The 12,906-nt window shown below is 39.7% G+C and overlaps 1 protein-coding gene across 6 annotated transcripts in view; it reads left to right on the forward strand.

The window, feature by feature from the left end:
* PRUNE2 (prune homolog 2 with BCH domain) overlaps positions 1 to 12,696 on the forward strand; it is a 256,673-nt gene extending 243,977 nt beyond the window's left edge. For 2 of the 6 annotated variants that reach the window (XM_041742368.1, XM_041742374.1), the window contains 3 exons: positions 2,888 to 2,923; positions 7,860 to 7,907; positions 11,740 to 12,696. In XM_041742368.1, coding sequence (XP_041598302.1) covers positions 2,888 to 2,923; positions 7,860 to 7,907; positions 11,740 to 11,770 — 115 coding nt within the window. In that variant the 3' untranslated portion in view covers positions 11,771 to 12,696. Of the gene's footprint in view, positions 1 to 2,887; positions 2,924 to 3,464; positions 3,504 to 7,859; positions 7,908 to 11,739 lie in introns of all 6 variants that reach the window. The other 4 variants (XM_041742364.1, XM_041742370.1, XM_041742375.1 and 1 more) reach the window with 3 other exon arrangements.
* The last annotated feature ends 210 nt before the right edge of the window (positions 12,697 to 12,906 follow it).

The following is a 12,906-nucleotide window of genomic DNA, read 5'->3' on the forward strand; positions in this document are numbered from 1 at the left end:
TCACAGACACAGGAGGGTCTGAGGCTAGCTTTGCTTTCTTTGTTGTCTTATAGAAAAGAATTTACCCACATGACCCTAGGAAAAGAGGGAGGGGGGCTACTTTTCTCTGTTCTCTTCTAAATCCTTTTTCTTCACGGTTCCCTTCAGGTGAAAGGTAAGGCAGAGTGGTAGGTGATGTGGTTAGGGATGGCCCTCTCATCAGGACCAGGTAATGTAGCAGCAGCCCATGAGGAGCAAGCATGGAGATGAAAGGTGTCTGGATCATGCTGCAAAAATAATGAGTAGCAGTTAACACCCACCACTTGGAGCTGAGACGTAAAAACATGGGTACCAACAAATGAATCCTCCTGTTTGGTTCACTGTTGTAGAGAACCATTGTTGTCTGTGGATCGTGCTTTTCTTCCACTGTGTCTAATTCACTTGTCTTTTTTTTTTTTTCACTTGATTAGAAATGGGAGGAATTTAACCATTTATCTCAAAGAGAACAGACAAGGATACCTCATCTTCTTCCATAAGATGGATATCAAAATGGTCCTTTCAATTTGGACTTCCAAAAAGAGAGTCCCTTTACCAAAGGAAAAAAAAAAAGGCAAAGAAACTTGAAGGATAGGACTCATGTTTGGTGACAATGCTGTGTCAGGCCTAAAAGTGCTCTATTTATATCATGTGTTTAATCTCCCCAGTAAACTCTCATCTACAGATCAGGGAGGCTAACAGTAAAGAAAAGTTACTTATGCAAAGTGTAAGTAAGAGCAAGGAGGAGATGGAACTAGATTTTGGACCCAGGTCAGCCTGGCATCAGAATTCCCATGCCCTTTTCTAGTGTTTTCCTTGACCTCCCTTAAAGTATCTATCTGAAGTCAAAGCTCAGGAGCAGAGGCATTTGGTTTTCCTTGTGCTGATACAAGGTGAACACAGGACCGTGATTTGGCTTAGAACGTCCAGTGAGTTCAGCTGAATCAAACAGTGTTCACATAATCCTAATGATAGCTTTGATCCTCATGAATTTATGGCATTCCCACACCCAGCAAACCTCACAGCTTTGTCCTGTTGACACAAAAAGGTACATCCCCATCTCCAAAGCCACTCTTATTCTTTAAATAAAAAAAGTAACTGGAGGGGCACCTGGGTGGCTCAGTCAGTTAAGCATCTGACTCTTGATCTCAGCTCAGGTCTTCATCTCAGGGTCATGAAGAGGAAAAAAAAGTAACTAGAGTATGCACCCCCGTTAATGTTGTCTCCATTCGCAAACCATGACAAGCACATTCTCTGTTCAAGTGGAAAGGGCAATTACTATGTAAATTTAGTAATGCTTCCGTGGTGTGGCAGTTGGAAAGACAGAAGAGAATGGGTTTTGGAGACTTAGTATTAGACTTGAACCTTCCTACCAGCCCCCAGTGTCTTAAAAAACTTCAGGCAACCTATTAAAACCCCCCACGTCTCTCAGCTACAGCACCCAGAAAGTGGAGAAGTAGGGGAAAATTCATAGAAAGATTCAGAGGATTGAATGAAAATGTGCATAATGCCTTCAGGAAGCCTCCCAGCCTGAGCTGGCAATACAGAATGTTATTTATTATACTCATGTTAATAGTATGAGTCTCTCATGTTATGTTAGAGACTTATTATCATATGGGACATTTAAATGAGAAGTTAAACACCTCCAAGGCACTTTTCATTCATTGACACCCATCATTTTTCAAAGGCTCCCATTCAGGAGAAGTTTCATCAGGGAGAAGTGTTCCATTTGGAAAAAATTGACAATAATCCATGTCCTCACCGTGTGTCCATGTTTTCTCCTGTCTTGCACAATCCATCTCCTCTGGATGTCCTTTCTACCACTTCTATTCTTTCTATTCATTTTCAGGTTATGCCATTTTCAAATTGATATGAGCCATAGCTCCCTCCTGTTACTGAATAACATTTAGAGAGTCTGGTCTCGGCCAATCCCAAGACCAGTATTCAGCTGGGATGGAACCTGTCATCAAAGGACTTAAATTAAAAAAAAAAAAAAAAAAAGATGCCCAATCTGGAATCAGATTTATCATTACTGATTACAGTCAATTCTTGTTATTTGTAGCAGTGATGTTCTAGAACCCTGAGTGGCGAATACCAAACCATTGTTCCTAGGGGAAATATGGAGCTAATTAAGTTCCTGCAAGTGTCTGGTTAATTTTCATTAGCCAATTAATACATAACTTTGTTCTATGTGTGTTTCTGTTTAAAGACACTTTATTTGATGTATATTGTTGATTCGCTAACATTGAATTCACGGCCAGTGGCATCATAACTCCTGCCTAAACAAAGCTTCTGTAATACATGCACATTCGCACATTCTCCCATAAGGCACCTCACAGCCTGCCTGTGCTTAGAAGCACCAGCCAGAACACAAGAACTATGCCAAGAGGTCATTTCAAATGGTGAAATCACCGAACAAAAACACAAAAACAAGGAAAACATGGAGCTAAATAGACTGCAAATGGGACGCCTGCTGACAGCAGGAGAGCCTTGTCTTGTTCAACCTCAACTGGGAACATGCCCATCGGGTGACTCAAATTTCTTGCCACTCAGTGAAAGTCAGCAAGTGACCATGAAAAGTGCCATGGATATTGATTCTGGGGTTAGAAATAAACGTTTAATAAGTAGGCAAATTGGCAAACACAGATTCTGCAAATAATGAGGATTGGCTGTATATACTTGATTATATCAAAGGAAAGTTTAAGTTTTCTCCCAAAAGAGAATTTTATTATTCTGGGGGCGGGGGTGGAGGGTGCGGGGTGGGGGATAGGCTTTTTCTCTCAAGTCTTGACCGTTCTTTAAACCATATACCTGTCATTTTCTCCATCTGTTTGCTCATTTTCCTCATTGCATTCGCTTTTTGTCTCGTAAGGTACGATGAAGAGAGATCTTATAAGAGAAGTGTGAGGTAAAATCTCCTGAGCTACAATTCTTGCTGGATCCTCTGTGTGTGTGCTCCAGTGTCTTACTCGTGGGTGACCTCAACATGCTACCTGAGCGAGAGGTCGTTCTATCAGTCCCTTGTCGTATACCATTCTGGGTCTTTGTCTTGTGTGTAAAGCTGTTGAGGTCAGCCTGTTCGGCAACCGAAACCCACTAAACCAGATACACCCTTGACTTGGCCCAGGCTGCAAGCTAGCTCTCACTGTACCCAACAGACTGATGTGGATGTTTTCAGCTTTATTCAGCCAGCATGTTTCTGATCTTCTTGCAACTTGTATATCTTACCTTCGTGAAAGAATTTGCAAAGTAAACGTACAGAAACACCAAATGGGAGGAAATGGCACCATGTCTATAATTGAAGGAGCGTGTCTCAGTGCTCCCAAGGATGGTTTTTAAACGCACATATGCTCCACTTATGTTTGGCTCTGCTTTGCTGGGTGACTGTCTCACGCTGTGCTTGCTTCTTTTTTGTTTCTTTTCTACACCGATAATTTTTGCTCATGCAGACTGGATGAAGAACTGAGGGAAGCATCAGAAGCAGCTAAGTAAGACTTGGTTTTCATTCAGCAGCTGGCGTGATGTTGGCTTGCATTTCAGGAATGAATTGGGAGAACCTGCATGCCTGGTGTTTTATTCTTGCATCCTGATAATAACACTGCACCTTAGATATTCCCTTTGTCCCATGATAGATGCGATTTCTGGTATTCGTTCTACAGTCCATTTTACCCTGTGATCTTGGTTATCTTAAGGAATGCATTTGTTACTATTGTTTAATTTTTTTTTAATATGCATACTGTTTTAGGCACCGCAGCCCAGGAACACATCACAACATTGCCACATAGCATAACATCCAGATGATTGTTAGATATTTTGATGCAACAAAAGCTTACTAATTCATACTAATGGAGAGAAGTGATGACAAGTTGAAACTTGGAATATTTTTGTAGAATCAATTTCATGACTTTCCGAGGTTTTTTTAAACACATTATTTAGTGACTTAGAAATATTGCTTAACGAAATAATGCTTCTGAGCTTTTTGGATGAATAGAAAAAGAATCATTAGTCACTATTATTAAAGGATAATTTTCAAAAAAGCAAAATCTTAACTTTAAGACAAATATAAAATGAATACATGCCAGTAATTTTATTCAATTAATTACTTAATGAAGGAACCAGTAAAGTGTTAAAACCAGTTCAAAGAACATTTGCGAAGCTAGATTTCATTTGGTAATTTATCAAGGAATGTTAGGATAAATGGATCAATGCCCGACAGGGCAATAAATTGTAACCTAGGATAAACTTCTCCATTGGGCAGAAACTATTTGCATCTCTGTTCAACAAAAATGTACAAGTTAACCTCTTTCCCCAAAGAGTTGTAAAATAGCCCATCAATAGAAAGTCAACTCAGCATTGCTTTGAAAGAACATTCAGTAATTGCCTTTTCTTATTTCCAAGTTCAAAAACTGATTTTCCTGACACTATATGTCAAATATAGACAAGTACTATTTGGAATGTGTATTATATTAAAGCTTCTCCATTTCAAATGTTGCTTACACTGTTAATTTCTATGACTAGTTCCCATTTTAATAGATACTGCAAAAGCAGAAACCCGGGCAATGTCCAAACAGCTATAAATTCTGAATAAATAAGTTATTTTTTTCTGTATAGGTATAAATGCCAATTCCTCCTGAGAATAATCCATTGAGATTTTTTTTTCTACAGCACATTTTTATTGTAGGTAATCTGTAGAATTATTTGCCCATAGGGTGGATGTTTGGGATTAAAATTCAAGGAAGAAGGCCATCTGGCTGTCTCAGTTGGAAGAGAATGTGACTCTTCATCTCAGGGTCATGAGTTCAAGCCCCACATTGGGCATAGAGCTCACTTTAAAAAAAAGTCATTAATTAATTAATTTGAGAAAAGATTTTTGCCAATATTAGCATTAGTATAGTTTGGTGTTGCAATATTCCTGTCTTTTTTTTTAGTTTTCTTTCAAGATAACTGTCACCAATTTACACTAACAATACTCAAAAAAGTATTTACATTTCTACTCTAACAGAATCCTCTTAGTCTCAAACTCAACTGAGACAAACCAGAATTTGGAAAAGAAAGGAAGATCTTAGGAACCAAGAAACCAGATGTTGGCATAATGTGCCCCGTTGGCATTTATCTGTACTTAATTTGCATCATGTCATGAGATTCCCCAGAGACAGAAAGAGCAATGATTTTCTCTTTCAGATAATTCCCCCCACCCAGAATAACATATTTATAAAATTAAGGAGGTGTTTTCCAGACAAAAGGTTGAGGGGAAGGAAATCAATAATTTTCACCCATTGTAAAGCCATATTGCCATGTACTTTCATTAGTACCATAAAATCTTGCCTCCTTCAGTAAAATTTCCCTCCCTCCATATTTCTGCCCTTCCTGCTTAGCTATCCAGTAAAACAGTTATCATTTTGGGTTTATTGTGTAGCTCTTTTTCCCTCTCCAATTTTTCCGTCCCTTCAGACTCCCTCCCCAGCTATCTACATGGTCTCAGATGGTCCTGAGATGACTTGATCTTCTTCCTGAAGGAAGCACCAAGCATGCCCAGCACACAGTAGATGCTCAGTGAATTTCTGCTGCATAAATTAACAAATGTGCATAAAATTAAGTTCATCACTGTGGAGCAGTGAGTCTCAGACTTCACTGTGCATCAGAATCACCTGGAGCCCTTTGAAACACAGCATCCTGGGCCTCACCCCAGAGCCTCTGATTCAGCGGGCCCAAGAATCTGTAACTCTAACCCACTCCAGTGATGCCAATGCTGCCCATCTTAGGGTCACACTCTGAGAATCACCACCTTAAAGGAAATGCCTGAATAAAATTAACCAGATTTGTCTTAGGAGTCTGTGCTCTTCCTTTGGATTCAGGGGATAAGCTACTTGTCTGAATTCCCCTCCAACTGATTCTACTTCTTTTGAAGGTGACATGACATGTGTGAGAAGTGGAAATATATTTGCACAAGTGAAAATGTAAGGGAAAAGAATTTTACTCTGTTGGCCCCACAGATGATTGAAATACCTCTAAGTCTTACCATTTCAGTATACTAACTACATCTCCTTAACTACCTTTTGGCCTCTGAAGTGGCTCCCAAATCCTTGGACAGACTATATATGATGATTTGGGGTTCAGAAAACATGGTATGGTTAGGTTCTAGAAGCCAGATAACCCAGACCCACCCTGTCCTTCCACATGACCTTTATTAGAAAGCTTCAGGCTGGTTCTAACTTAAGGCAAACATATACCTTGCCAGGGAACAAAACCTATCTGTTGTTTTGCTTTATTTTCAAACATTCTCCTACTCACACACCTCTTCTTAATTGACTTTCAGAAAGTGATTTTTTCAGCCTGTATTTATGTTTTCCTTAAAACTTGACATCCATTCAGGAAGGAAAATATTAGCAAAGGACTAGTTGTATATAGAGAGCCATTCTCATTTTGCAAATGGTAAAGAATCCACCAGTTGTCTTCAGAGTGACAGGATTAAATGGATTGCAAATTGCTGTTTCTATTGGAAGGATTATGCAAAGTTAAAAAAACAGAAAAGCTAGATTCGGAAAAATGCCCTTTCTTGATGCCATTCCGGCTTTGCTAGGTTTTTCTAGCATACAGTCAACACTTGCTTGACTGTCCTTGTTCACTCAAGTTGCCAAATATCCTCCATAAAAACCACCAGTGAGAAGGGTGGATGGGGAGGAGGGAAGCCCTCTGTCCTTCCCAGTGAGATAGCCTTCCGACATCTCAACAAAATGCCTAATGTTAATAACTGAACCTCTTGTGTTCAAACAGATATATTAGCTTATGAAACAAATCATATTATGAAAAGAACTCTTTCATTTAAATAGATCCATAGAGGGGTTCCTGGGTGGCTCAATCAGTTGAGCATCTAACTCTTGGTTTTGGCTCAGGTCATAATCTTAGCATCCTGAGGCTCCATGCTGAGCTTGTACTCTTCTTGAGATTCTTTCCCCAGCATTCCCTCCTTCCTCTCTCCCTCCTCTGCTCTTTTCCCCTGCTCCCATGCTCTCTCTCTCAAATAAATAAATAAATAAATAAATAAATAAATAAATAAATAAAATATTTTTAAAATAAAAAAGATCATAAAAATTTCTTTAAATAGTTTGTCAATAATAAAATATGGCCAGAGGGGAGAAAGTAAAAGTTGAATGTACTATTTATCAGAAAATATAAAGCACATGCAAAATTTGCTTACAGAGGAATCCCACCAATAAGGAATATCATAATCAGCTAATATTACAGCAAAAGCATAAACGTGTGCATACATCATGACAAAACTTTTATTTCTTTATTACATATGGTTACATTTTTCTTTCTGGACACAGTTTAGGTTAATCTTAGAAATCACTCCTATTACCTGAACACAGCTCAGCCTTAAGTATCCTGTAATAAGGAAAGCTGACACTGGCATTTTTTTCTTTTAGTCTCTAGGACAATCCTCATTCTTGTGCAAACTGAAAGTTAACTGTGTTCATGTACATATAAAATTAGGCTGCTTGAGAGGGATTGTCCTCGGTGTATAACGTATGTTATTTGGGTTACAAATAAAAATTTGTAATATCATGATCTCTAAATATGATAGATTGAAAAGCCAGGAAACAGTAACAAGACCAGAAGAGACTACTGGAGCTGTTTGGAATTTCAATCTTCCTTTTTAAACTTTTAAATCATGAGCAGTGACTATGTTTCAAAACTGATGGTAAAAGAATCAGGCATAGATGTGTTCCATATTAGCAATGAGACATCAAACAGTTTTAAATGCAGGTGTCTGTTGTCCTTACAAAGTGGTAACAGTGGAGAAAATGTTTACTTGCTTCCTTTTTTTTTCCCCTTGCACTCAGAACTAGCTGCCTTTACAATGATCCAGAAATGTCTTCCATGGAGAAGGAGTAAGAATTCACCATCATAACATCTATGTGGTTACCTATAGCATTGTAATGGATGGGCTCTAAAAGAAAACAAAAATACATCAAGGATTGGGTAAACTCTGTTCAGATGTTCAGCTTTCAGGTTTTCTATTTCTCAAATCAGAATCTTAAAAGACAAATGTGCTGACTTAACACCCACCATCTCTTTCATGATCACTATTACATTCCCTGAGGAAACTTTAAGTCTACTTGGCATTTCATTTTCCAATAAAAAAATGAACAGAAAATGAATATTAGAGCCAGATGTAGGAGCATTTGGGCAGGAGGAATGCAACTCTGAATTACATCATCTATTTTAATTAGTGAAGTTGGCAGTTACATTTGAACTTAATATTTCGGTGGATGGGGGAGAAGATGTCCTTGTTTTAAAAATCCCAAGAGGCAAGAGTCTGGATGGAACTTTAGGAATGAGCTAGTCTATCTGGCCTCATCCTGTGAGAAACAGAAGTCAAACACGTAGTGAGTGCTCAGCATGTACTGATTCTATGTGAAAAGCCTCATGCACATTATCTGATTTTTATCCTCAGAATCAGCCTATGAGGTACGGAAAGAGTGGCATAGACAGAAAGAGTGTCTGACCAGTCCAGAGTTTTACAGTTGTAAAAATGTCCCAGAGCTGGGATTTGAATCTGCAGTTCCTGGCCAATGGTTTTGAAATCAGAGGTGGTCATAATTCTGGAATGGGTGTACAGCCTCTGATTTAACTTTGGTTAGACTAGGAGAGAACAAAATTAGTTCCCTAAGAGAACGGAGTTGATTGTCAGCCAAGTCAGTTTCAGGGAATAAAGTGTGGTCACCAACATGCTCTCAGAGGGAACCTGGCCACCCAGCTGAGAGCTCCTAATCTGATTTGAGTTGTAGAGAATTTAACCCTGTCCCTTCAGGGAATCCAAGAGGGGCCAAGATGGGATCTAAAAATGTGTCGGCTATTGTCACGTTTTGCTCTCTTTGGACCTCCTTGCCCTCAAAGTCCGAAGCAAGGATGGAAAATCATGGTCCAGCAGCTCTGTGGGTGCCATAATGAACTTACAGTTTAAGGAAATTTATGGACAACCCCAGAGAGAAAGTCCCTCACGAAAAGAGTAAAGAACAAGGGCTGTAAGGGGACCTCTGGAAATCACAGAGCCATTTTTCTGAAGGTTTCACTCGCCCCACCTCTTTGAGATGAAGGCAACAATTGCTTCAAGCAAATAGCCACATGGATATTCTGCAAGGCAAAAACTGAGAGCCTCAGGCCACCTTCATTCCTTCTGCACATCTCGCCTCCCTCAGCAAAACAGCGCCCCCTAGAGCAGAGTCGCAGGCCCGCAGCTCACGAGTGCGTGGCGGGGTTGCCAGTGCCCAAGGCTGCAACATCTGCGGGCTTACCCACTCCTCCGCGTGTCTTGTCTGTTTGGCTCCTTGTGTGTATGTAGGGCTCATTGGGTGGGGGGGAAAGGACCAAGCACTGCTTTACGTTTGGATTCATTGCAGGGCTGGGCACGGGGGAGGGAGGGATGCCGCAAAGGTTAATGCTACTTCCCACTTCTAGAACATTCTTCACCATGCCTTGTCTTTCCCAAGCCCTTACCGCGCACCTGACCCCAGCGCAAAGGATGCGATCCAGGCTGAGGGGCCAGAGTGGCCAAGAAGTTCTTACGCTGGCTTCTAGCCCTGGATTTCTGGCTTTCATTAGTGTAAGATTAAGGGGCTTCGTTTACCTTTGGCTCCAGTGCGGAAGCATTTTACACCTTCTGTAGCTAGTTTGGAATGGATCACCTGCAACGGCTGTTTCAAGGAGCTCATTCAAGCCAAGAATAAAATGCAATGTGGGCCTCTCCTTTTCCTTAGAGAAAGAAGGGGAAGTTGTGCCTATCCCTGCCATCTTCCTACATAAAACACAAGAGTGTATATCCATCATTAAACAATTATGGTCAGATATGTTTAAGGAACCTCGTTTAACACGCGAGAAGCCAAAATAGCCCGTAGTTTCTATGTCTCACTGCAAAATTGCATATAGAAATTTCAGCCCATGTGCCCAAAGGTGAGGGACATTCCTTTTGTATTGTAATTCTGATTCAAAGTAAATTTTCCCCCAAAACTGTACTATTTTAAAAAGTATCTCCAGGTGCTTGTCTCCTTCACTTTCAAGTTTGGATTTTGTTTGTTCATGTCCTAAGACTTGCGTATGCTTTTAAAATATTTTTACATAAATAAAAAGTGTATCCAATCTAGGGCATGTGGTACTATGTGGGAAGATTTAAATTAGCATTGCTGGTACTTCATTGGCCCCACAGGACAACTGTCAGTTTTTACTCTTCAGTGTGGCTTTCTGTATTTACTTAAAAATCATCCACTTCTGACTATCCCTGGCTTCTTCCATAAACTGCATAGTTTCAGTGTTTTAGCTTTTTGTTTACCAAGAATTGAAGGGATACATTTCTAAAACCCTAGAAAGTATACCAAAAAGTCATTACGGGGGCACTTGGCTGGCTCAGTTAATGAAGCATGTGACCCTTGATCTTGGGGTTGTGAGTTTGAGCCCTACATTAGACATAGAAATTACTTAAAAATAAAATCTTTAAAAAAAAAGTCAGTATGAAAAATGAGGTGTTTCAGAATAGGCATCCTGGTGTGTTTTGTCTGTTTTCAGATTTTTATCAGGGCCCATTTCAAAAAGATCCTGAGCTACTACTAGTATTCTACTACTACTAATGCTACTACTACTACTTACAATTGAAAACACTTGAGACTGAATCCTTAGCCAGCCTTAGAGAGGTAGATTCTATTTTACTGATACAGATATAGAAATTTAGGCAAGGTAGGTAACTCGGCCAATGCCCTGAACTAATAGGTGGTAGACTTGAGGGCACTTCAAAAGAAAGATATTTCACTCCTGTAAACTAGATGGGCAAGCAGCAGTGTGGGTTACCAATGGCTTTATTTACAAAGTTGCCCCAAGGAGCCCCCCACCCCCACCCCCAGCTGCTATAGATCCGACAAGCAAAGCACAATGACCTGTGCACACCGAAGGGCCAGGAGGGCAGATCTAAGTGACATCCACAGATACTTCCTAAATTGCCTTTTCAATGGTGTTTTTCTTTGTTCGTGGCTGAAATTCTTTTGGGTTCTCTTCTCTGGCAGGTGCCAGGAATTTGTGGTAAGTTCACTAAAAGCCAGTAGAGAGAAACAAATTGCCCAAGGTCTTTGAATATTTTCTAGATAATTGGAAACCCACTAGACTTTCCTAAAAACAACCTTTTCTTAGGTTATAAGAATCCATCTCAATCAAATAGGCTAACTCCTGTCAAGCAAATTCTTTGGCTCTAGTAATGTTGGGGTTTGCTTTTGTTTTGCCATCATTTCATTGTTGACCACATTCTTGCTATGTAGCACTTACCAGATGTTACTTATTTCAGGCAGATCGCATATTTGCCCCACTGGGAAAGGTCATTTATTGGAAATAGGTAGAGCCCTTATTCCCAAAATGCAATAATGTTCCTTAATCCACTTCTGAAACAAGCCCTCATACATGTCTTTTGCCTTCCTAGATCATTTCAAGAGGCGTAAAATGCTTCCAGAAATAGTTTTGTAAGAAATAAACAGATTCCACATTTTAGAGAAAGCCCTGACAATGAGGGGGAAGGTTGTGACTTACCAGGTGTTTCTAGCAGAAGAAACTTGCATGATTTATTTTCAGTAAGTCCTTTGAGGAAAAAAAAAACGAACACCTGCCACTCCAAATCATCACTGAATATTTTGTATTCAGTTGTTCATATTTCTCATTGTTTTCTTTTTTTTTTTTTTTCCTAAGCATTGACCTGAAGCTAAAAGGAAAGCCCTAGTTGGCCAAGTCCGAAGAAGAGGATATTTTTCTGCTTCGTGTTTCTGCTGAAGCGTATCTACCTGGAAGAAACAGGGCTGATGCTACTTTGTTTCCATTTTGCACTACCTGGTGCCATTCTAAATTTCTAAGGGGAAAAACAGTAAGGGAATTTGTTTACTCTTCACATATTTTATGAAATCGTGTGTATTTTCCTATTTTGCCAATTACGTGCCTCAAAGATTTTAGTTGAACCTTAGCAAGAAAAGAGGACCTTCCATTTCAATGTTTTGTTAACCCTTGGTGCAGTGGTATCTCATCTCTTAGACTGGTGTTGACCAATCAGATACCTTCCATCAACTATTAATCATGAGTGGGTTCATTTCCAAAGATTAGCTGGATTTCTCCTGGGTGATTGCTTTAGATTTAAAACACCCAGGGCTCAATACTCCCTAGGCAAGCTGTCCCCTGTGTAACTCTGCCTTTAAAACCCTAGGCTTTGCTTAGCACGGATGTAAGCCAGACACAGGTGGGAATCCACCATCAGCTGAGCGTGCCCACTTTGCTCTTGTCCACGTGAATTGTCTCTAACATCTCAAAGAGAAGCCAGGTTTTCTAAATCACATCAGTTTTATTTGTCACATTAGGTGTCGCGTTTTCTGGGAATTGGTCTTTATAAAAATCATTATTTCTCCAGTGATTGTTGAAGACTTCCATGCTGATAAAGTTAAGGATCCATGTTGGCATTTTTTGGTAACTGTCTGCACTTTGCACTGTCAACTTAGTTCAAAATGTTAAATTTTAGGGGCCAAGGATTCAAGTGTAAGGTGGTCCACTCAGAAATTCATTATTTGGTAACCTTCACTTTTCTAAAGTTCTCCCTCACATGTGTTGTAAAAAGTAATCTGCCTTCAATCACTTTAACTTGATCAGAGGTTTAAAGTTACATATGAGTGTGTACTATCATTTGCAAAAATCTGTGTAGTCTTCATATGCCCTTTAAAATCCCAACATGATTTCAAATCTGTGGGCCTCTAGCAGAGTGGTTGGCAAAGCAATGGCCAAATTTAGCACACCACCTGTTTTCACATGGCCTTCTCCTTAAGAATGGCTTTCACATTTGGTTCGAAAAAGATTTTTTTAATGTTTCACGACACA

The sequence above is a fragment of the Vulpes lagopus genome, chromosome 2, assembly GCF_018345385.1.
Source record: "Vulpes lagopus strain Blue_001 chromosome 2, ASM1834538v1, whole genome shotgun sequence".
Lineage (NCBI taxonomy): Eukaryota > Metazoa > Chordata > Mammalia > Carnivora > Canidae > Vulpes > Vulpes lagopus.